Source organism: Kogia breviceps, chromosome 2, assembly GCF_026419965.1.
Source record: "Kogia breviceps isolate mKogBre1 chromosome 2, mKogBre1 haplotype 1, whole genome shotgun sequence".
NCBI classification, from domain to species: domain Eukaryota; kingdom Metazoa; phylum Chordata; class Mammalia; order Artiodactyla; family Physeteridae; genus Kogia; species Kogia breviceps.
In genome coordinates this window covers 193,571,376-193,597,023 of record NC_081311.1, presented here as the reverse complement: position 1 = coordinate 193,597,023, position 25,648 = coordinate 193,571,376, and the positions used below count along the sequence as shown (strand labels likewise).

General features: G+C 36.8%; 1 protein-coding gene across 1 annotated transcript in view; it reads right to left on the bottom strand.

Moving 5' to 3' along the window:
- Positions 1-897: 897 nt before the first annotated feature.
- The window catches only part of PSMD1 (proteasome 26S subunit, non-ATPase 1), a 106,802-nt gene continuing 82,051 nt past the window's right edge, over positions 898-25,648 (bottom strand). The window contains exons 19-25 of the mRNA XM_059053625.2: positions 25,209-25,311; positions 19,702-19,871; positions 17,860-17,952; positions 16,118-16,204; positions 15,179-15,325; positions 3,090-3,245; positions 898-1,114 (exon numbers count right to left, since the gene is read on the bottom strand). Coding sequence (XP_058909608.1) covers positions 3,099-3,245; positions 15,179-15,325; positions 16,118-16,204; positions 17,860-17,952; positions 19,702-19,871; positions 25,209-25,311 — 747 coding nt within the window. The 3' untranslated portion in view covers positions 898-1,114; positions 3,090-3,098. The remainder of the gene's footprint in view (positions 1,115-3,089; positions 3,246-15,178; positions 15,326-16,117; positions 16,205-17,859; positions 17,953-19,701; positions 19,872-25,208; positions 25,312-25,648) is intronic.

The following is a 25,648-nucleotide window of genomic DNA, read 5'->3' as shown; positions in this document are numbered from 1 at the left end:
AATGAGATAATCTCTTTTAGAGAATCATCTGATATTGAGGAAACAAGGAATTTACAAAGGAGGGGATACAATGAAATTAACCAATAAGTGGAGCCATCCTTTGGGATCAGTAACCTTTAGACCTGGACCTAACAACAAAGCTGTGGTAGATGAATGGATAGAGCTGATCTAACCAGGAGTTTGTTTCCTCTAAAAATAGTTGTGTTTTTTTTTTTCCAGACTCAGAAGGCTATATCTTAAATTAAGAAGTGGAAGAATCAAGGTTGGAATAAAGAACTATTTGTATATAAGTGTTGGAAACTACCTACTTTTACTTTAATAGTTGAAGGCCAAGGCACATGCCGCAACTAAAAAAGACCCTACATAACCAAATGTCTGCATTTTTTATTACCTTTAAGTTATACCCCAATAAAAAAAAACCATGAAAAAAAAGTCAGAAAAGGAGAAAAAAAAGGGTACATTATTAGATCTTGTGCCTAAATAAATTGAAATAATTTATATCTATTGTCCTTAACAGGATCAAAAGCAGGAAACAATAAGCAAAGCTTATTTAAAAAAAAAAAAGCTTCTGAGCTGCCTAAACAGACTACATTTCCCTTGGATCATTAAAGGGACTTCCTCACTAAGTGATGCCACCCTACACCCTGAATTCCATTAATAAAAATGCAGAGAATTCTTGGAGTAATAAACAAGGGTGGTTGTTTTTCTCTCTTATTTTTTCCATTATTTTTCAAATAATCTGTAAAATAGTTTAACTCTTTCACCAATATTAAAGTCATGCATATTCATCCCAGCAATCAAAGATTTAGCTCTTTGGGTTTAGGCATTTCATGGTGGGAGGAAAGAGTACTAGATCCATTTATTTAAAATCCAGGCTGAAAAACAAACAAGAAGTCCTTGTCCATCCGAAGATCTTAATATATTTATTTGAAAACCAAGTTGTGTGAAAGAGAACACTAAATAATCATATACCATCTCTTCAACCAAAGACTTGGACACAAGGTCAGCACAGAGGCAATGATACATGCAGTGAATAGCAGGTCTCAGCATGAACTTCCTCACAGGCATTGCCAATATGAGCCTGGACAATCTTCTTCAGGTGAGCAATAAGATCCTGGGGAAGGGGGGAGTGGGAGAAGCTAGGGTTATTCTTTATTTTAAAAACATTAAAAAAACCCCAAACAAACTACTAGATGTTGAAGTCTAAAACTAGCCTATAGACTTCTCTGGTGGTCCAGTGGTTAAGACTCCATGCTTCCACTGCAGGGGTAATGGGTTCAATAGCTGGTTGGAGAACTAGAATCCCACATGCTGCATAGTGTGGCAAAAAACCAAAAAAAAACACCCAAAATAAAAAAACAAAACAACAAATAAAAAAAAACAAACTAGCCCCTAACCCTGCTGATGCAGTCCTAATATGACAGTTTGTGCTAAGACAGACTATAGTTTTCAAATTCTCATTTGACTGGATATTTTACCCTTTTAAAAACGAACAAGGGGAACTCCCCTGGTGGTCCAGTGGGTCAGACTCCACGCTCCCAATGCAGGGGGCCAGGGTTCGATCCCTGGTCCGGGACTAGATCCTGCATGCATACTGCAACTAAGAGTCCGCATGCTGCAACTAAGAAGTCCGCATGCTGCAACTAAAAGATCCTGCATGCCGCAACTCAAATCTGCGTGCCACAACTCAAATCCCACGTGCCGCAACTAAGACCCGGCGCAGACTAAATAAATAAATATGAAAGTAAATAGGTAAATAAATAAATACGAAAAAAAACCCTAACAAGAATCCAATTTCCAACTGAAAACTTCTAAGCCATTTTGTAGTTAACTGTCTTGAAAGACTTAATCAGGGGGTTTTCAGTAAGGTATTGTGAAAGGCTGAAGAGGGCTAATGTGAGTTCAGTTCTGCACACAGACTGAGAGCTCAGGGTATTAATATTGTCATGTGCTGGCTGGGTAAAACTTAGGAAACCATCAAGAGCTGGAAGACAATTTTCAAAAGCAGGAAGGGAAGTTACAAATCTCCAAACTGTCTCCTGGAGGTTTGAATATATTTTTCTACTAATAGCAGGGTTTCTGCCTTAACATTTACCTGAGATTTCTATAAAAGCTTTCATTAATTGCTACTTAGTGTGTAACACTCACAGCGCTAGATTTGCAACTTGACATTTCAAATGTATTTTTCTTTTGTCCTAATGTAATAAATGATACTGATCTTACTTTCTTTAAAGAGTAGAATAAATTCATATTTGTTTGACAATGTACTTGTAGTAGGGTGGAATTAGAGAACCTTGATTATACAGTTTATATGCATCTTCAGATACGTGATGACCATTCAAAAAAAATTGGAGGAAACAGAATGACAATTTCGTGAAATTGCAATCTTTTGCATCTAAAACCCCCCTTCAACATTGTTAGGACACTGGCATAATAATAATCTTCTTCATCTGGACAAAGCTTTGTGTTACAGTCTAACTGACCCCAAAGTACCTATAAGCACTATGTCTTATACATATTAAATGTTCAATAGCTTCTTGAATAAATGAATGGTAAGGCTTTTAGTGCCAAAAGTATTGCCAAAGGAAAGGGAGAGAGAGAAGAATCAGTGAGGAATTTAGACCTGTGCTACTCAAAGTGTGATCTACGGACCAGTGCCCGTCCACAAACTATAACTGATCCACAACAGGGAGCTTACATCAAAATGGAAATCACCTCCATCACTGCGCTGTCAGTTCAGCTGACTTTTTTGGGGTTAGTGGGTAGCAAGGCTTTTTTAATGAGAGAATCATTGAGTTACATTCTGGATCAAGCTCCCTACTTCGTCATGGACCTATGAAATCAGTTTTCAGTCCAGCCACTTTGAATAGCACTGGTAGAACACTAGAGGGTACAGAGTCAAAGAAGGAAAAAGGAATTGGTATATTCCATATTCACAAAGAAGTCAAAGAAGGGTAAATTTTAATACCGTTTAGGTAAACAGGGATTAAGTACAAAAGGGAAAAAGTGAGACCATGTCTCTGTATAAAACATCTGTGAAGAACTGACTAAGAGATTTCCCTTGATATACAATTTTGTTCCACACACACCTCTGGTCCTTAGTCATCAATATACTCAAATGGTTCTGGGGGTTCGGGCTCTTGTTCCTCCTCCTCAATTTTCGGGCCATGGGCTGCCACAGGTTCCACCAGCTCTTCAATGTCTTCACTGGTATCCTTCAGAATGATGATGCCTCCAATGGACAGCTATTAAACAGAGCAAGCAATGAAGAAGCACAGGCTCCACTCATATTTCCAGAATGCTCCAGAATCTTGAGTGCATATCTGTTAAATGGTACCTCAAGGCTACTAGAATGGTCTGGAAATAAAGAACTGGGATGGAACTACACTTTCCTAGATGAGAGTCAGGAAACTTGGGCATTTGTGCCTGTGTGATGCTACACTAGTGACTTAACTAAACTGTTCAAACGTAAGAAGGGGCTAACAAAATCTTCCTGATCTATTCCTTCAGGTTAGTCTGAGGACTGAATGAGGACATCATTGCCAATGTGCATAAGAAAGGATAAAGATAACTGTAATCTATAGGAGTACATGCAAATTTAACCCAGTGGCTCTGGATGGTAGAACGTGTGGTGTTGCTGTTTGGATGATGCATCCCAATTTAAGAAGTATTTCTCAGCACTGTACTAGCCTCAGTTGGACTGCAGGGAGAATGTTTACTATCCAAAGACGGTATTCTAATGCCTTTCTACTCAGTGTGTGGTCCTAGACCAGTAGCATCCTCATTACCTCGGAGCTAGTTAGAAATGCAGAGAACTTGGCCCCGCTTTAGATCTCTGAATTTGTATTTTAACAATATCCTCAGGTGATTTATATGCATGTTAAAGTTTGAGACGCACACTAGTCTAGCAGATTCTTTATCATTTGTGAGAAAGCCATCATTTTGGACACGAGACAATCTAGAAATGAAAAGCCAATTTTTCTCCAGCAATTTCAGAATGATAGAGCAATATAAGTATCACAAATATCTGAGTGTTTCTCACTATAATCTACAAATCCTTGTGATGCGAGACAGTGAAAAACTAGACTGGAAACAAAAGGGAAGGAGAGTGTAGAAGCAATTCTATTAAGCCCTCTCCCAAACATATTAGCGAAAGGTAAATTCAAAAATCAAACTGTCTGCCCATCTCTGGTGTGCTAATCTTATTCTATTTGCTTGCCTGTGTCAAAGGAAATGGAAAGCTGCTCTCTGTAATTAAATCAGTCAACAGTGAAGGAAACATCTGGAAAAAACGTATTTCTACCAAAGCACATTACTGGGAAGGAAAAGAAGCCCAAGCATGTTAGGCAAATGATTCATATACGTATAAGCATCTCTGCAGTTCAACCTAATCTAATTTTTACTCATCAGAACTCTGCTCTGCCACGCTATAAAACTGGTGTGCCTTCATGAATTTCTAAACTATTTCCCTTCTCTCAATACATAGTCATACACATTAATCTATAACCCTTTCAACTTAAAAAGCTTGCTTTCCTATGAATGGACCCTTCTTTTAATACCAATATTCATCCAAGAACAGAGTAACATGGCCACTATCCTAATACTCCATGGTCTAAAAGTGTATTTGAACCTTCTAAAGGACCAAATGGAGATCAATCTTTTATTCAACAGAAAATACTCATGTTCACCAAAGGACTTCCTGCCTTTTGGAAATATATGGCTCCAGATTATAGTGGTACTATTTCATGCTTAACTGGAATGCTCCAGCCCAAATCCTGCAATATAATCAACATATGGGAAGAGCTTTTTATACGACATGGTTTAGATTTATTAATGCCTTATATGTTAGAGAGAAAGTTCACATTTTCTAAGCAGAGAATAAGATATATGACATTCTGTTTTCTGAGAAGGCTAGTGACAATGGAAGACAGAGGCAATGGGACACTTCCAGCTGCCAAATGTTCCACGCTCTCTATAAGACATCTTTTAAGATGGACAGGAAACAGAGTAGGAATGCCACCCATTTTCAAAACTAAAGCTGCTGGGACTTCCCTGATGGTCCAGTGGTTAAGAATCTATCTTCCAACGCAGGGGACGCAGGTTTGATCCCTGGTCGGGGAAATAAGATTCCCACGTGCTATGGGGCAACTAAGCCCGTGCACTGCACCTACTGAGCCCACGTGCCACAAACTACAGAGCCCATGCACTCTGGAGCCCACATGTCACAACTACAGAGCCCACGCGCCGCAACTAGAGAGAAGCCCGCACACCACAATGAAGAGCCTGCATGCTCTGGAGCCCGTGCACCACAACTAGAGAACAGCCCGCGCGCCACAACGAAAGATCCCGCATGCCACAAAGAAGATCCCATGTACCACAACTAAGACATGACGTATCCAAAAAATAAAAAATGAAATAAATAAATATTAAAAAAAACACAACAACAACCCTAAAGTTGCCTCTTTCAAATGCAATGTCTGAGGAAGGATCTGATGACCCTACCATTGAGGGTTCTGGAGGGAATGAGTCAGGGGGCACCCCTTCCTTCACTGCACACACAGAGGCAGTCTTTTCTTCCTTTTTTAAAAAATTGAGATATAATTCACATAACATAAATGAACTCTTTTAAAGTATACAATTCAGTGATTTTTTTTTAGCATATGCACAAAGTTGTGCAGCCACCTCTACTATCTAATTCAAGAACACATTCATCAATGTAAAAGAAACTCTGCACCTGCTAGCCGTCATTCGCCATCCCCCACTCCTAGCTCCTACAACTGCTAAAGCAACTTCTGTCTGTATGGATTTGTCTATTCTGGACATCTCAAATAAACAGAACCATACATTATGTGGCCTTCTGCATCTGGCTTTTTTCACTTAGAATAAGGTTTTTAAGTTTCAGACACGGTGGAGTATATATCAGTGTGTCATTTCTTTCAGCTGAATAATACTGCATTGTGCATATCACATTTTGTTTATCCATCCACCACTTGATGGACACTTGAGTTGTTTCTACCTTTTGGCTATTAAGTATAAAGCTGATATAAACATTAGCGTACAAGTGTTTGTGTGGACATAGTTTTCATTCTCTTGGGCATATACTAAGGAGTGGAATTGCTGGGTCATATAAGTCTACATTTAACTTTTCGAGGAACTGCCAAACTGGTTTCCATAGAGGCTGCAACACTTTATATTCCTACTGGTACTATATGCGGCTTCCAATTTCTCCATATCCTTGCTAACTTTAACCTACAAACCTATTGCCTTTTTGATTATAGCCACCCTAGAGTATTATGAAGTATCTCCTTGTGGCTTTGATTTCCATTTCCCTAATGATGAATGATGTTGAGCATCTTTTCATGTGCTTTTGGCCATTTGTAAATCTTCTTTGGAGAAATGTCTATTCAAATCCTTTGCCCATTTAAAAAATACATTTTTAAAAAATCATTTTTTAAGAGTTTTAAAAAATGTATTTGGGTATAAGTCATCAGGTATGTGATCTGAAAATATTTTCTATTCTCTGGGTTTTTTTCCCCACTTTCTTGATAGTGTCTTTTGTAACACAAAAGTTTTTAACTTGATTAAGCCCAATTTATCTTTTTGGGGGGCTGCTTCTGCTTTAGATGTCACATATGAGAAAACACTGCCTAATCCAAGATCATAAAGATTTACAGATAAGGTTTATATGGTGTTAGCTCTTACATTTAAGTCTTTGATCCATTTTCAATTAATATTTATATATGCTGTAAGGTAGGGATCCAATTTAATTCTTTTGCATATGGATAGCCATTTGTCTTAAGCACCATGTCTTGAAAATATTATTCTTTCCCCATTGAAGAAAATCAATCGACCATAAAATGGAGTAAAGACCTAAATGTAAGACTGGATACTATAAAACTGCTAGAGGAAAACACAGGCAGAACACTCTTTGACAGAAATCGCAGCAAATTTTTTTTTAGATCCATCTCCTGGAGTAATGGAAACAAAAGCAAAAATACACAAATGGGACCTAATTAAACTTAAAAGCTTTTGCACAGCAAAGGAAACTATAGAACAAACAGACAGCATACAAAATAGGAGAAAATATTTGCAAACGATGTGACTGACAAGGGGTTAATTTCTAAAATATATAAACAGCTTATACAGCTCAATATCAAAAAAACAAACAATCTACTCAAAAAATGGGCAGAGGACCTAAATAGGCATTTCTCCTAAGAAGACATACAGATGGTCAACAGGCACATGAAAAGATTCTCAGCATCACTAATTATTAGAGAAATGTAAATCAAAACTACAATGAGCTATCACTTCACACAGGTGAGAATGGCCATCATCAAAAAAACTACAAATAATACATGCTGGAGAGAGTGTGGAGAAAAGGGAACCCTCCTACACTGTTGGTAGGAATATAAATTGGTGCAGCCACTATGGAGAACACTATGGAGGTTCCTTAAAAAACTAAAAACAGAGTTACTATATAATCCAGTAATCCCACTCCTGGGCATGTATCTGGAAAAGACAAAAACTAATTCAGAAAGATATATGCACCCCAATGCTCACAGCAGCACTATGTACAATAGCCAAGCCACGGAAGCAACCTAAATGCCCACTGACAGATGAATGGATAAAGATGTGGTATATATATGTGTACACACACACATACACACACACACACTGGAATATTACTCAGCCATAAAAAAGAATGAAATAATGCCATTTGCAGCAACCTGGATGGACCAAGAGATTATCGTACACTCAGTGAAGAAAGTCAGATAGACAAAGACAAATATAATATCATATCACTTATCTGTGGAATCTAAGAAAATGGTACAAATTTGTTTACAAAACATAAGTAGACTCATAATACTGCAGAAAGCAAACTTATGGTTACCAGAGGGGAAAGTGTGTGTGTGGGGGGGGATAAATTAGGAGTTTGTGATTAACAGATACACACTACTATATATAAGAGATAAACAACAGGACCTACTGTATAGCACAGGGAACTATATCCAATATCTTATAATGGAAAAATATCTGAAAAAGAATGGATATATACATAAATGTATAACTGAATCACTTTGCTGCATACCTGAAACTAATACAACATTGTAAATCAACTATACTTCAATTAAAAAAAAAAGTCAAATTGACCATAAATTTTTGGACTCTCAATTTAAATTCATTTATCTGGATGTCTATCCTTATGCCAATACCAGTTTTGATTACTGTAGCTTTGTAGTAAGTTTTGAAATTGGGAAGTGTGATTCTTCCAACTCTGCTCTTCTTTCTCGATTGTTTTGGCTATTCTGGGTCCCCTGTATTTCCATATGAATTTTAGGATCAGTTTGTATACTTCTGCAAAAAAAGTCAGCTGGGATTTTGATAAGGACTGTGTTGAATCTATAGATCAAATTGGGGAGTACTGCCATCTTGAGTAAGACTAAATCTTCCAATTTGTGAACATTAATTATTGGCTCTGTAGTTTTTTTCCTTGTAATGTCTTTGCCTGGTTTTACTACAGAGTAATATTGGCCGCATGGAATAAGTTTGGCAGTGTTTCCTCCTCTTGTATTTTTTTAGAGCAATTTGTAAAGGATTGGTGCAATTTTTTCTTTAAACGTTTGATGGAATTAACCAGTGAAGCCATCTGGCCCTGGACTTTTCTTTATAGCTTTCTGATTATTAATTCAATCTCTTTACTTGTTATATATCTGTTCAGATTTACTATTTCTTCTTGAGTCAGTTGCAGTAGTTTGTGTCTTTCTAGGACTTTGTCAATTTCATCTAAATTACCTAATTTGTTGACATATAGTTACAGTATACTCTCATAATCCTTTTATGTCTGTAAGGTTGGTAGTAATGTGTAAGGCTGGTAGTAATGTGCCCTCTTTGTTTCCTGATTTTAGTAATTTCAGTCTTTCCCCTTTTTCTGATTAAACAGAAATTTATTTGCCATATATAATAATCATAACAATATCCAACTTTAGTATACACATACTGTGTGCCAGACATGGTTCTGTATGGCTTACGTATGTGCCAAACATATCTATATGTTGTGTCCCCTCCCCCAATTCATATGTTGAAATCCTACTCCACCGCCACAAAGTGTAATGGTATGAGAAGATGGGTCTTTAGGATGCAATTAGGTCATGAATGCAAAGCCTTCTGGAATGAAATTCATGCCCTTATAAGAAGAAACATGAAGAGAGTTTGCTTTCTCTTTCTCTGCTATGTGAGGATACAATGAGAAGAGGGCTGTCTATAAGCTGGGTTGATGGCCTTTACCAAGAACTTGCTCATGCTGGCACCGTGTTCTTGGACTTCTAGTCTCAGAACTGTGAGAAACAAAGATTTGTTGTTTAAGCCACCCAGTCTTAAATAGTAGGTGGCAATTTGCTATAGCAGCCAGAACAGACTAAGACATACTTTAATGCAAATTACATTTTTACATAGTGTGTACACATCAACACCAATTTATGATTGCACTGTACAGTTGTCTTTTAAATCAGATAAGAGGAAAAAAGACCAGGGAGGGGGTGGTGAGCTGCCCACCCTGGGGACAGGGTGAGAGCAGACTCCGGCCACAGGGTGGGGTCCCTCTGGTCTAGAGTTCTGTGACCACATTTTCTGAACTCCAACTCATCTGATAAAGAATTTTTCTGGATCCCTTCATAATCTTAAGAATTACTGAAGACCACAAATAACAAATGTTGGCAAGGCTGTGGAGAAAAGGGAACCCTTGTGCACAGTTGGTGGGAATGTAAATTGGTTTAGCCACTATGGACAACAGTATGGAGGTTCCTCAAAAAACTAAAACTAGAACTACCAGATGATCTAGCAATTCTACTCCTGGGTATGTATCTGAAGAAAATGAACGTTAATTTGAAAAGATATATGCACTGCAATATTCATAGCAACAGCTATGAATAAATATTTATTTATGGCTATTTACAATAGCCAAGATATGGAAGCAATGTAAGTGTCCATAAACAGGTGAATGAATAAAAAAGAAATGGAATACTACTCAGCCATAGAAAGAATGAAATTGTGCCATTTGCAACAACACGGATGGACTTGGAGGGTATTATGCTCAGTGAAATAAGTCAAAGACAAATACTGTATGATATCACTTATATGTGGAACCTAAAATACAAAACAAACTAGTGAATATAACAAAAAAGACACTCACAGATATGGAGAACAAACTAGTGGTTACAGTGGGGAGAGGGAAGGGGGAGGGACCAGATGGGGGCAGGGGATTAAGAGGTACAAACTACTATGTATAAAATAAACTACAAGGATATATTGTACAGCACAGAGAATATAGCCAGTATTTTATAATAACTAGAAATGAAGTATAACCTTGAAAAATTGTGAATCACTATGTTGTAACCTGAAATTTATATAATATTATAAATCAACTATACCTCAATTAAAAAATTAATGGAGAAAAAAAGAGGAAAAAAAGAGTTACAAACAAAAATACACTTATACTATCTTTTATATTTACCTATATAATTATGTTTACCAGTGCTCTGTATTTTTTCATGTGGATTCAAGTTACTGTGTCCTTTCACTTCATCCTGAAGGGTTCACTTTAGTACTTCTTGTATGGCAGGCTGGCTAGCAACAAATTCTCTTAGTTTTCATCTGTGAATGTCTCAATTTTGCCTTCATTTTTGAAGGACAGTTTTTGTTGGATATGGCATTCTTGGTTGAGACTTTTCTTTGAGCACTTTGACTGTATCAACCTTCTGCCTTCTGGCCTCCATAGTTTCTAATGACAAATCAGCTGTTGATCTTATTGTGGCTCTGGGTACATGATGAGGAGTTGTGTTTCTCTTGCTGCTCTCAAGATTCTCTGTCAAATCTGTTGCGTTTCTATACAATAACAATGAACTAGCAGAAACTAAGAAAACAACCCCATTTACAATTACAACAAAAAGAATAAAATACCTAGGAGTAAGTTTAATCAAGGAGGAGAAAGACCTATATACTGATAACTGAATAAGACACTGTTGAACGAAACTGAAAATACAAAGAAATGTAAAGACATTTCATGCTCCTAAATTAGAAAAATTAACAATATTAAAATGTCCATATACCTAAAGCAATCTATAGATTCAATGCAATCCCTATCACAATCCCAATGACATTTGTTTTTATGGAAATAGAACAAAAAAAATCCTAAATTTTAAAATGTAAATACTGAAGACCTGGAATAGCCAAAGAAATCCTGAGAAAAAAGAACCAAGCTGGAGGTGTCACACTCTGATTTAAAATTATACTACAAAGCTGTAGTAATCAAAGCAGCATGGTATCGGCAGAAAAACAGACACAACAGACACACAGATCAATGGAACAGAACTGAACATTCAGAAATAAACCCACATATACAGACAACTAATTTACGACAAAGGAGCCAAGAGCATACAGTAGAGAAAGTAAAGTCTCTTCAATAAACCGTGTTGTGAAAACTGGACAGCCAAATGCAAAAGAATGAAACCAGATCACTTTCTTACAGCATACACAAAAGTTAACTCAAAATGTATTAAAGACTTGAATGTAAGACCTGAAATCGTAAGACTCCTAGAAGAAAACACAGGCAGTATGTTTTCTGACATTGGTTTTAGCAATATCTGTCTGGATATGTTTCCTCAGACAAGGGAAACAAAAGCAAAAATAAACAAATGGGACTACTTCAAATCAAAAGTTTCTCCACACAAAGGAAACCATCAATGAAAAGAAAACCTACCAAATGGGAGAAGATATTTGCAAATCATATATCCATCATACAAGAGGTTCATATCCAAAATATATAAAGAACTTTTACAACTGACCAACAAAAAAAACAAATGACTAAATTTTAAAAAAGGCAAAGGAGTTGAATAGATATTTTTCCAAAGAAGACACAGGTGGCCAACAGGCACATGAAAAGATGTTCAACATTGCTAATTATTAAGTAAATGCAAATCAATCAAAATGACAAGATACCACCTCATACCCATTAGAATGGCTATTATCAAAAAGGCAAAAAATAACAAGGGTTGGAGAGGATGTGGAGAAAAGGAAACCCTGGTACACTGTTGGTTGAAATGTAAATGGATGTAGCCATTGTGGAAAACAGTATGCAGATTCCTCAAAGAATGATCCAGCTATTCCACTTCTGGGAATATGAAAACACTAATTTGAAAAGATATATGTACACCTATGTTCATAGCGGCATTATTTACAACAGCCAAGATATGGACACAACCTAAGTGCCCATCAATAGAAGAATGGATAAAAAAGATATCTCACACACACACACGCACACGCACATGCACACACACACACACACACACACAATGGAATACTTACTACTCAGCCATAAAAAAAGGATGAAACCTTGCCATCTGCAATAACATGGATATACCTTGAGGGTATTATGCTAAGTGAAATAAGTTAGATGGAGAAACACAAATACCATGATTTCACTCATATATGCACTAAAACAAAAAAATTAATGAACAAGCAAAACAAAGCAAAAAAAAAAAAAAACCATAGAGAAAACAGTAACTTCTGGGGGGGTGTGGGAGGGTAAAATGGAGAAAGGGGGGTCAGTTGCATGGTGATGGATGGAAACTAGAGTTTTGGTGGTGAGCATACTGCTGTGTATACAGAAGGTGAATTATAATGTTGTATATACAAAACTTACATTTGTTATAAACCAATGTTACCTCAGTTAAAAAAAAGAAGAAAAATAAGAAAAGAATCCTTCTTTGTCTTTCAACAGTTTGATCATGATGTGTCTAGGTGTGCATCTCTTTATCTTACTTGGATTCACTGAGCATCCTGGATATGTAGATTAATGTTATTCATAAAATTATGGAAGTTTTCAGTCATTATTTCTTCAAATATTCTTCTATACTTTTCTCTCTCTTTTTGGGAGTCCCATAATCCCATTTTTGTGTATGCTGGTATGCTTGGCTTTTATGTTCATTTTTTGTTCACCCTTTTTTTGTTGTTCCTCAAATGACCTATTTTCACGTTTGCTCAAATCTTCCTGAATCAGCTGTTGAGCTCCTATAGCAAATTTTTCATTTCAGTTATTGTATTTTTCAAATCCAGAATGTCTATTTGATTATTTTTTACAATTTCTATCTCTTTACTGATATTCATGATTTGTTAAGACAACATTCTTATACTTTCCTTTAGTTCTTTAGACAAAGTTCCTTTAGTTCTTTGAACATATTTTAGTTGATTTAGTCGGCCTATTATGTACAACATCTAGGCTTCCTCAGAGACAGTTTTATTAATTGCTTTTTCCTGTGTATGAGTCATGTTTATTGCTTTGTATGTCTTGTAATTTTCTGTTGAAAACTGGACATTTAAATAATATAATGTGGCAACTCTGGAAATCAGATTCTCACCTCTCCCCAGGGTTTGCTGTTGTTGTCTGTTTTGTGAATTTTCTATAAAGTATTTTCTGTTGTATGTGACCACTGAAGTCTTCTCTCAGTTACCTGATTGGACAGCTAATGACTAGCCAGGGATTTCCTTAAACACCTGGAACAATAAGTCTCTGAGTCTTTGCTGAGGGGCTCTGTGTGTGATTGGGGCACACCTTCAACAGTCAGCCAGGCACAGACAGAGGAAATCTTTTCGCTTGTAAATGAACAACTGTTACAGCTTCCTCGGATTTATTTTAGGCAAAGGCTTAACAATCATTTAAGTTCCAGCTGAGGAAAACCAGTCTCCTCATATGGCCTCATGACACTGAGCATATACTTTGCTCTCTTTAGTTCTTCATAACTGTCAAAATCACTAGGTGTTTTGTATGCTTAAAGTATTCACTAGTTGTGTACTAATATACCTGTTCTGGCACAAGCAGTTTCGAAAGGATGCTGTTAGAATATATTCTCTGGAAACATGTCACTTTAGCAAGCTGGGTTGCAGATTAGATAGTGACTACATTTAATGTGTCCATTAGTGGTTCTATTAATTAATTCATTCAACACTATAGACCAAGCAGTATTAGGTCCTAGTAATGCAAAATTAATAGGAGATGAGAGAAGACCTGCAAGCTATTCCATCTTTCCTGGCCTGACTGCCTGCTGCCCACAGATGGCTGATGACTTGTCACCACCACCAAGTAATATTCACTGACTGAGGATTTACCATGTTCCACATGTTGTTTTAAGTGTTTCACATATAACAACCTATTTAATCTTTACAATGTTCCTAGGCGATAGGTAGTATCACCATCCCAATTATTAGATGAGGAAACTGAAACACGAAGCAATCAAATTACTTGTCTCAGTTACACAGCTAAGAAACGGCAGATCTGGAATATAAACTCAGTTCCGCCCAATTCTAGCTCTTCCACTAAGTATCTTCCATCCTCTGCCCTTGTCTCCTCTAGCTGATAATCTAGTCAGGTAAGAGCTTGACTCAAAATTGTGGGTAAGAGTTGTCACCACCATCAGGGACCACCTTCAAGTTAATGAGAATGGGTTTACTTTTCTATAAGGATCTAGAAATCTTGTCTATGACATTTTAGACAGGTCCAGGATTTGAATGTATTAAATATACATTTAATCTACTAATGGTTCTCCAGTTTTTGAGATACAAGAACCTAGAAAATATAAAGACATTATCATGGCTCAAATTTCTGATCAGCATTTGTTTCTAACATGAAACATTCTGCCCTAGAATAAATTAAATGGCATGAAGATCCTTTTCTAATTGTAAAATAGAACACTCTAAGTGCTTATGTATTAACTGTATTACCTTGTTCAATCACATTCCTATGAGTTAAGGATGATAATTCTTATTTTATAGTAGTGAAAACTGAGGAAGAGAGGATTAGTACTTGGCTTAAGGTCTCATAGGCTGAAAGTGGTACAATCAGGATTGAAACTCAGGATGTCTGGCTCCAGCGTCTGTAGTCCAAATCACTATGCTGTATTAGAAACTTCCATGATGTAAGCCTTTGGTAGATGAAGGATGTTTGCAGGGTCACACAAAGAAAAGTCTCCCCAAATCTATATGGAATGGAGTCTCTTTTGCTAAGAGATTTATTAGTAGTACAGAGCTTTTCCCAATACTTTGGAGATTTATCTTTCTCTATAAAGATTCCATTGCCCTACAGATTAACATCCTACTGGTATATAGTTAAGGGCCACTGGTGACTTACCGGTTTGAAAGGCTGGTATCTGCAGGTCTCTGGCATGCTTAGGACCTTAAGTTGGGCAGGCATAACTCGCGCTGGGTTATCCAATAACTGGAAGTTTGGCTCAGGTTCTTTTTTCTTCTCTTTTTCTTCCTTTTTCTCTGCCTCATCCTAGGGGGGAAAAAATAGCCCCATAAAGGTTCGCTTCTGTTCTATATCACTGAATAGTGTTTAATAAATTTACTGAGCAACTATTAGGTGCAAAAGGTAGTTAGGATTAGACATAACGGAAGTAGAAGTAAAGTGATACCAGACTCAGACAAGAGAGATGGTAACTCTGCTTGGGGATGAGAATGATATTTAACTTAGTTGTACAGAGTGAGAAGGTTTTTCTATCATCAGAGATATTAAAAAGTAAGTGATGTTCCCTTTGCCTGAAACGGCTTTTCTCTCTACCACCATCATCTCACTGTCTGATGAAAATCCTACTCTGCCCTTCAAAACTCATTTTAGTTGTCAGTTTCTCCAAGAACTCTTTTTTTTTTTTTTTTTTTGTGGTACACGGGCCTCTCACTGCTGTGGCCTCTCCCATTGTGGAGCACAGGCTCCAGATGCTCAGGCTCAGCGGCCATGACTCATGGGCCCAGCCGCTTCACGGCATGTGGGATCTTCCCGGACCGGGGCACAAACCTGTGTCCCCTGCAACGGCAGGCGGACTCACAACCACTGCACCACCAGGGAAGCCCTAAGAACTCATTTTTGATTTATACCCTTCTATTCTTCCCATGAATGGGTATAATTTCTAAAGTCTCTTCCAATTAAAATTTTGAGTCTTCATACTTGGAACAGGATAATTATTTAAAGGAAGCCAAGAGCAAGGTATAACAATGTTCAACTAAGGAAGAATCTGGACCATGACAGAGAAAGCTACATCAACCCATATGACCACCAAGTTATACCAACCACTTCCATTTTCTCCTCCTCCTTTTTTTCCTTTTCTTTTTCCTTCTTTTTAGCCTTGGCAGTTATAGATAACACAGCAGTGGAAACCTAGAGGAGTGAACAGGGTAAATCATTGTAATCCCTTACTTACATGCAAATGTACAAGCCCAATGAGAATTCAGTTCTACAGTACTTTTCTGTTTCCTGGTAGAAAGTATCATAAAGAACAAAATAATCTGGGAATATAAAGATAACTTACTATTCCAGGCATCAGGTAAATCTTTAGTTCCTAGAGGCCTGTGTCCAATATAACTCTAATTTTTTTTGATCTGTAGTATACCTTGGATGTGAATTTGCTATGATAAGTTTCTAAGATAGAGATTTGGGTGCCACATCCTTTTTTACTTTATAGGGAAAGCACTGGAAAACAAACATTTTCTCCAAACCTGGTCGTAAAGATCTCTCACTGGACTAGATGCCCTACAATGGTAATCCACAGCGGGTGAGTCCTTAACCTAGAATTATCCTCCTTGATGGGTCTCATTGAAATCAAAGGTGAAACAGGTACTTCGAAAGCCTGGGCAGTAATGGTGTAAAGCTGCCTTTGTTTTAGACTCAAAAGGGAGGGGGCCCTGAAACACAGCTGATGAACAAGATACTGTTGTCAAAGGATATCATCACCTACCACCCGCAAATTTGGTCAGTTATATAATTATCCCTACTTAACTATAACATTTACAGCAAATAGTCAACTGGCTAATATGGAACATTCTCTTGAGGGAAAAAATCATTTTCGTAAACCTCAAGTGTCATGAAGGGTAATTTTACAGAAAACTACAGGGGCAAGCACAGCTCTCAATTTCACCATACTTTAACTTAACACGTATCAATGAGTGTCTTCATGCTTGTGGGGAGGAGTATAAATTGGTTGTATCCATTTTGAAAAGCAATTTAGTTAACACTTATAAAAATAAATAATGTGCATTACTTTTTTTTTTTTTTTTGCGGTACGCGGGCCTCTCACTGTTGTGGCCTCTCTCGTTGCGGGGCACAGGCTCCGGACGCGCAGGCTCAGCGGCCATGGCTCACGGGCCCAGCCGCTCCGCGGCATGTGGGATCTTCCCAGACCGGGGCACGAACCCGTGTCCCCTGCATCGGCAGGCGGACTCTCAACCACTGCACCACCAGGGAAGTCCCTGTGCATTACTTTTGATCAAGCAGTTCCATATCTAAGATCCTAACCTATAGACATACTTGTACAAGTGCCCAAATATACATTCATTAAAAACTCTATTCCAGTCCTATTTGTAATAGTGACAAATCAGAAATAACCTTAAATGTCTATCAGATAAAGAACTGGTAAGACAATGATATATACATAAAGGGATTGCTCTGCAGCTTTGGAAAAAAAAGAGATCAATACACATTGAAAGTTTTTTAAAAAAATTGTTAAAGTGGAAACAATAAGATACAGAACAGTACACAGAGAATCATTTGATTTGTGGTATAAAAAGTATAGCTATGTGCAGAAAAAACATTTGGAGGGATTCACAGACTGTGATTCCTGCAACATGGGACTTGGATGACCAGGAGAGAAAAGGGCTTTCACTTTATATTCCTGTGTAACGTTGGATTTTACTATGAGAAGTATTACTTTAAAAATATCTACTTTAAAACATAACAATATTTAAAACAAACTCAAGTAAAACACTAAGCAGCTCCTATATAGGTACAAATGGTGCTCAAAGTAGCAAAAAACCTACCTTTTCCTTTTCTTTTTCTTTTGGTACTTCCAGAGGGGCAGGATATGCAAATGTTGATGGTTTACAGTTTGATTTATACTGAACTTTCGGCATCTGAAGAAATAAGAGAATTCCCCCCCTCTATTAAAATAATCAAAATCAAGATTTAAGTATTCTATGCTCTTAACAAGCATACAGATACCAAGGGGTGCCAGAAGTTTCAATCCTGGCTAAATTACACAGTTATTCAATTATGTTATCACTGCTCCCTTAAAGGCATCTCTCTTCTTTCACTGAATTAGTTTTGAGGTGCTTTACAGAACTACTGTGGTTCCCTATACTTTCTTGAAGCTCTGTGCCTTTCAACAGGCATCCCTTTCATTTTTACTGACCACACACCCTGCTTCAGAGCATTAAGTCCCACTCACGGTGTGAGCGTCAGATCAACTGTTACCTTCTTTGTGAAGTGTCATCTGATTATCTAACCTGCATTCCTAACTTCCATGTCCCTTCCTTGTACCACAGTAACAACCTATACACGTCCATATACAGTTTCTACACCATATAATCAGAGCTTACAAGAGTCTAGCATGAGCCTAATGGAAAAGTCGGCTTTGCATTACTTACTGACCAGGTTTAAAGTTCTCTAGTCTGAATTTTTCTGTTTACCCAAGAGAATGGTAATGAGCATCACATTTACTAGGACAAGCAATCTTGTCTTTTCCACCCCACTTTCACTGTAAGGAATGGAAACAGAGATCATAAAATTGTGTGCCAGAGGAAGAAGTCCCTAAAGATTATACAGTATGTTTAACCACAGTGTTAAATGTTAGGGATTGGTAAAACAAAAGATTCTTGCTCTGAGAGATAAAACTGCTCAATATTTACAAATGTGAGTAGTTTAATACTGAAACACTTAGAGGATAATTAATTGGCTATACAGCTATACTGAAAAAAAATCAATTCAATGAAATGCTCAATCTTTACCAGCCATTTTTTGGCCTAAAATTTTTCCACTCTGAAAACTTCACAGAATGTTTTAACAATGGCGATGACCAAATGTAAGAGTTATTTAAAGATCAGAAAGCCTCTGAGAGGATGCAAGACCAAGAAAGTGAGTCATCAGGCCACAGAACTGAGAAAAAAGACATAAGCAAAAACCTCATTAAAAAAAAAAAAAAAAAAAAAAAAAAAAAAGGACAGTGTGATGACAGGGAATGTATCACCTTAGGTCTCTGACTCAAGTGACTAGTTTCTTTCTGTCAGTGTCCCTGGCTCTTCACTGATGGTCTTGCTTTCTGCCACTACAAAAGGGACATCCTCCTATCTTGTTTTCCCTTTAGCAATAATCCTTTCTTCCATCAAATGCTCTAGCATCACGTAACACTGAAACATATCCCTGTCTCAAACCTTCCTCCCTTAATAAGATTTAGTTTAGGTCTTCCTTGCCCAGATTATTGCAATAGCATTGTAACAAATTTCCACTGATATGAGAATGTTTCTAAAATGCAAATCTCATCATGTCATTTATCTGCATGAAATCCTACAACAGCTCTCACAGACCTTCAATATTAAATAAAATTCATCAGTGATTATAAAGCCTTTTCATATTTTTATATTTTGCCCCCCTCTTACCAATCCCTCTCAATCGATTTACCCAAGGTTATGCAGTTAGTAAAAAGACTTGATTTTCAAAACTTCCACCAACACACTCCTCAATAAGGTGATGACTCAGTCTGAAGGGAGAATACTTTATTAATAAGATGCCAACTAATCTTTAAAATTTTATGAAAATCCTCGTGAGTGGGTGGCAAATAGGATATGGTGAAGATACAATATAAAACTGAGGTCTCACAAACATACCTTTAAGTCCTTGTTAAGGCCAATGACACAGGTAGGAGTATAAGCCAATGACAGGAAGTGTGAAAGAGGAAACCAGAACCAGAACTGGGTAAAGACAAGGACGCCAACCACAGAAGGCATATGGGTGTGCCCAGTTCTGGACTGCAAGGAGATTGTGACATTATGTCCACCTGTAGAAAAGGAGAGAATTCATAAACATGAATCTAGTTGAGCAATAATAAAGATTTCTAAGTACTACACTAGGGAAGAATTTGGTGATTGTTTTGAGAGTATAGTTCTAAAATCTAATATGAAGTCACTGGAATTAGTTAGCCAATGAGCTATCTAGGGTCTCCAAAATTGGAAATACTGGACTAAGGGTAATTTAGAACTTCTTTCTATATAGGTAGGCACTTTTCAAAAACTAAGCCTGAAGGATATCAGACCTTGTATGCTTAATTAAATATTAATCTATATTGTACACTTTTAATGTGCAAACAAAAAGTAAAATTTTAGTACATATCATATTTGTAAACAATGGCAAAGAGACAAGGGATAAATACTGTTTGCTTATTTTTATTCTTTCTGCTTTAGTCATGTCTGAATGCAGGCAGCTCCAAGATTAACTAGCCTTGTGATCTTGGACAAATCACTTTACCACTAAAAGTTTTTTTTCCCATTGGCAAAATGAGAGTTTGAACTTGAGCATTTGAATTAGAGCACTACCACTAACAAAAGAAAAACTTTAATCCAATCCTTGATTCAACTGAAAAATTTTTTTGAGTAAGCACAATATGTAAAACAATGAAATCAGAGCTAATTCTGTTAAATCAGAAGAGATTTTGGGCTTGAATCTGACCTGTTAATCTACCTCTTTCCACATCCCCTAGACTTTCCCTTGAGGGAGTGCAGAGAAACACAGTTTGAAAGCTAGTGAACAAGAACTAAGACCCAAGTATCAGTTAGCTAGATCTCTACTGGGACCTCATAAGGCTGAGATTCTAGGAGGTTTTAGGGGTTGCAAACTTGAATGTCTTTAGGAACTGGTCAGGTAAACAAATGAGAAAAGTTCTACTGAAAGCAGTGTGGATTGAAGCAAACTGAAAAGTTCATGTCATATTTAAAGAGGACATGTTACTAGGGGTGTTAGATACAGGGTCACTATGTAATTTTGTTTTTAAAAGTACACTTGAATCTGGATTTTGGACAAAATTTTGCAAATTTTGCTAGGCAGGCAAAAACGTGTTTAAGGCAGGTATGGCCCACGGGCTGTTGTGTTGCAGCCTCTGGCCTATAGTAACAGTGTTAGTGTTGGACCCCAGAACTTAGAGACACAAATCTTTTAGTTTATATAATATAGCCCATAAAAATAAGGTTTGTTTGTGCCTAGTCACCATCCTAATATGAATTCCAATTCTGGATCTCCATTGCTCACATTTCACTTCTCTTCATCTCAGTATCACACAGACACCTTCATGTTTTGTATGTATTTATTTATGGCTGTGTTGGGTCTTTGTTGCTATGCAAGGGCCTTCTCTAGTTGCGGTGAGTGGGGGCTACTCTTTGTTGCGGTGTGCGGGCTTCTCATTGCAGTGGCTTCTCTTGTTGCGGAGCATGGGCTTCAGTAGTTGTCACACGTGGGCTCAGTAGTTGTGGCTCACGGGCTTAGTTGCTCCGTGGCGTGTGGGATTTTCCCGGACCAGGGCTTGAACCCGTGTCCCCTGCATTGGCGGGCCGATTCTTAACCACTGCGCCACCAGGGAAGTTCTGCCTTCATGTTTTGCTTGGAGTTAGGAAGTGAGTACTAACTTTACTAAGCCAAAGAGCATTTTTTATAAGAATCAGGGTTCTACTGTTCAACCAAATAACCTAGATTTTCTTAATACTCCCTCCACAGATATTTCATTTAAGATTTTACCTAGAAATAAATCAGGTATACTTTAATTGTGTTTTTCCAACAGGAATGAGTTATACTTTTACTGTCTGCTTATATTCTTCCCTACTCTAACCCCTTACATTCACAGAATGCTTACTAAGAATTAAGAATTATATATATATATATTAATATATATAAATATAATATATATTATATATATATAAATATAATATATATATTAAGAATTTTGAAATACTGAAAAAGATTCCAAGGAGCCTCCAATCTAGTGAAGACAGATAATTAGATAATTAAAATAAGGCATAAAAGTATTATGATAAGTATAACTGGGTACTAGCCCCACCTACATGGTGGAGGCTGAATACAGTAGAAGAGGGTGGAAAGGCTTCCTAGAGAATGTGATATTTGATCTAAGTTTTGAAGCTGAATTTTCTTTTATTTCAATGACACCTATCTTCTTCAGACTTAGAAACTAGCCTTTAGTTCTAATAGTTTGAGATTTAACATAAAACAAGGGCAAGTTTATTCTATTGATAGTGTTTGCACAGTTTTACAAACTTCACCATAAACTTTCTTAATTTTCAGCTTTTCTCCCTGAAGAAACCAAATCATTGAGTGAGTTCTCATAAACTTCACTCATTCCTTTGAAGTTGCCCTCTCCAGATTTTCTCTACTACCATTAACTTCTGAGAGATAAATTACAGGACTAAAATTTTTTCTAATGCAATTGCAGAAATGTTTTCCAGGAAGAAAAGGATATTAGCAAAGTGAAAAAGGGTAAGAAAATAACCTTATGCTAATAGCAAATATGGCAGTACACAACTTTTAGGTACTTAATAACACTAAAAAGAGAAATGGAAAGAAGCATCAAAACTTGATTGGTTCCTCACAGATCAAATAGACACTCACAAACAAAAAAGATGGAAGGAGAGAAGGGCTCAAAGAGGAAGGAGGGGAAAACAGAGAGAAGACTTCTAGTAAAGATGGCAGAATAAAGCTAAAACAAAGAATTATAAGAGACGGAAGGAGAGAAGGGCTCAAAGAGGAAGGAGGGGAAACCAGAGAGAGGGCTTCTAGTAAAGATGGCAGAATAAAGCTAAAACAAAGAATTATTCTCTCCCCAATTTCTTAACAAATGACTCTAATTTAGTAGTACTGAATGAATGAGTAAAGGGCTGAAGCCTAAAACCACAAACTTCAAAAACTAGCAGCTAAAAGAAAACATAAAAGATTATGGAGTGGTAAAATGTTACTTCTAAATCCTATTTAATAACCAGTTACCCAAAGTAGCCAATCTGAAAAGGTTACATACTGTATGATTCCAACTATATAACATTCTGGAAAAGGAAAAACTAAAGCTATAGAGACAGCAGAAAGATCAGTGGTTGCCCGGGGACTGGGGGTGAGGGGGTGGGGAGGGAGGAAGGGATGAAAAGGTAGAGCACAGAGGATTTTTAAGACAGTGAAAGCATTCTGTATGATACTGTAAAGGTGGATACATATCATTACGCATCTATCAAAACCCATAGAGAGTGAACCTGAATGTAAACTAGAAACAAACAAAAAATTTTTTTTTATAAGAATCAGGGTTCTACTGTTCAACCAAATAACCTAGATTTTCTTAATACTCCCTCTACAGATATTAACAAAATCCAGTCATTTAAGTGTCAAGTCTTAGTATAGATATCTTGGAAAAAGAAGCAGCAATAAAAGAAATGGTGGTGAGCACTGAATCCCTTTAAATATGAAACTAAGACTAAACTGTAAGAATTATGATTTCACAAGAGTATGTAAATGTTATGAGCTATGACAATGTAAACATAATGTAAAAATTCTGGAAGGTGGCAAAGAATGAGAAGGGAGAAACTATGGCATGTCAATGTCTGTATCATTTATACATGGGAGAGAATCAATACCATCAAGGACTGAAATGGTTTACTTCATCTAAAGCATCTACAGAATACTGTCCTTATTTATATACAGCTGCAACAACCTACCTTTAAATTAAAAAGAGAGAAAAATATAAATTGTATGTTAAACACTAAAAATTTAAGCAGAAAACTCTCAACTTCTTGGAAAATTAAAACAAAACAAACTTTACTAGACAAATGGATTAAAAGAGACGGGTATTTGCCTCAAAAATTTAGAAAACAAGGACTTCCCTGGTGGTCCAGTGGCTAAGACTCCATGCTCCCAATTCAGGGGGCCCAGGTTCGATCCCTGGTCAGGGAACTAGATCCCACATGCATGCCACAACTAAGAGTTCGCATGCCACAACTAAAGATCCCATATGCTGCAACGAAGATCCTGCGTGCTGCAACTAAGACCCAGCTCAGCCAAAATAAATTTTAAAAAATTTAGAAAATAGCACCAACATTCTAAAAAAGAAAGAAAAAGCAATTAAGAGTCAAGCAAAAATAAGGAATTTAGGGGGAAAAAAGACTAGCAATAGCATATAAACAAAAAGAGAAATCTCTAGCAAATCTAATTAAGAAAAAGATAATATAATCAAATTAGAAAGGAGACAGATTTTTTTAAAAGCCTTATATATAAGGGAGATTACCTAAAATTAAAAAATAAGGATGCTGAAAATCTTAATAAGACTTAAAAAATACTCTAAGTACAAAACCTGACAAGGTTAACAAAAAAAGTTCCGATATCAAAAACTTCAGCTTCTTTCTCTGATTTCCTTCACTAGAAATATAAACACATTTCTAGTTGACCAATAAAAGAATGGTTACAATAAATATGGCTAAGTGTTTTTATTAGAAGAAAGTAAGATAACCAACAAGTTTTAGAAAATCTCATCTAGTAATAGAATTACTATGAAAACCTTGAGATATTATTGTTTTACCTTCCAAATTAGCAAAGATTAATGAAAAAGATTATATTCTACATGCCTAGGGTACAGTTAGAAAAAGAATCTCACACTTGAATAATGAAATAGTTATGCTTCCTCCTATCTACCCTACTGAGTGAGATATCGCCAGTAATAACAGTTAAAGAATAGGTTGAATGAACCCCAAGTCCAAGGTACTAAAGCACACCATTCTATCTTGAAAGGGTAGCCCATCTCTTTCTAAATAAACCATAATGTAGTGGTGAAGAATGTGAATTCAGGAGCCAGTTGGTACAGTGTGTTACACATTTACTAGGCAAATATTCCATGTATCTTATTTTAGGATGTTTTAGCTGCTAGAATTTGTCTAAAACCTAATTTTTTCCTCAAAAAATTTCCAATGTCAATTTGTTTAAAACTGATATATATTAAGAAAATTAAAGGAAAAGAAATCAGCCAACACTCACTGAGCACTTTACTAAATGACTGGGACTGTTTTAGTTGCTTTACATATATTTTTAATCCTCCCAATACTATGAGGTAGACCTTATGAAACAAGAAAACAGACATAAAGAGGGGAAATATAGCTAGTACTGTAAAGGGACTGGGATTCAAACCGTAATAGTCTGCAGTCTTAACTCTACTAAATTATTTCTATGAACTGCAGGCTCCAAATTTTCTCCAGGAGTAATTTGTCCCAGACTCAATTTCTACTTTGTCATATAGTTAGAACAGATATTTCATTACATTTGGTTTAAATAGACAAATTAATCTGGAAAATTTAAAAACATTTACCTGCATCCAGTATGCCCTGGGCCAGAATAGCGCCAAACTTGGCCATGACATCATCATGTTTATCATTGATGACTTTGGAATACAGCTGTCTGAACTGATTCACCTGAAGGAACAAGAAAAAGAATTATAGTCTAGTTCTATTCACTTGCTGTGTCATTTTTGAGCGGGGAATAGACTGCTCAAATGGCAATGAAACCTGAGTTCTGATTCACAACATTCAAAAAGAGAGGGATCTGGACCGGATTTGAAGGCAGAATAGTCCCATGGTTGAAATCATGGATGTCATGACTTTTCTGGTATGGGAGCACCAGCTCTGTTTTCAATCCTCATTCCACAGTGGATGATTCAGACTCAGGGGAATGCTGAGTGTGATTTCATATCGCACCACTGTTAGTCAGCAGGCTTAAACAGTTCAAGAGAACACTAAGGCTTTTAGTGAA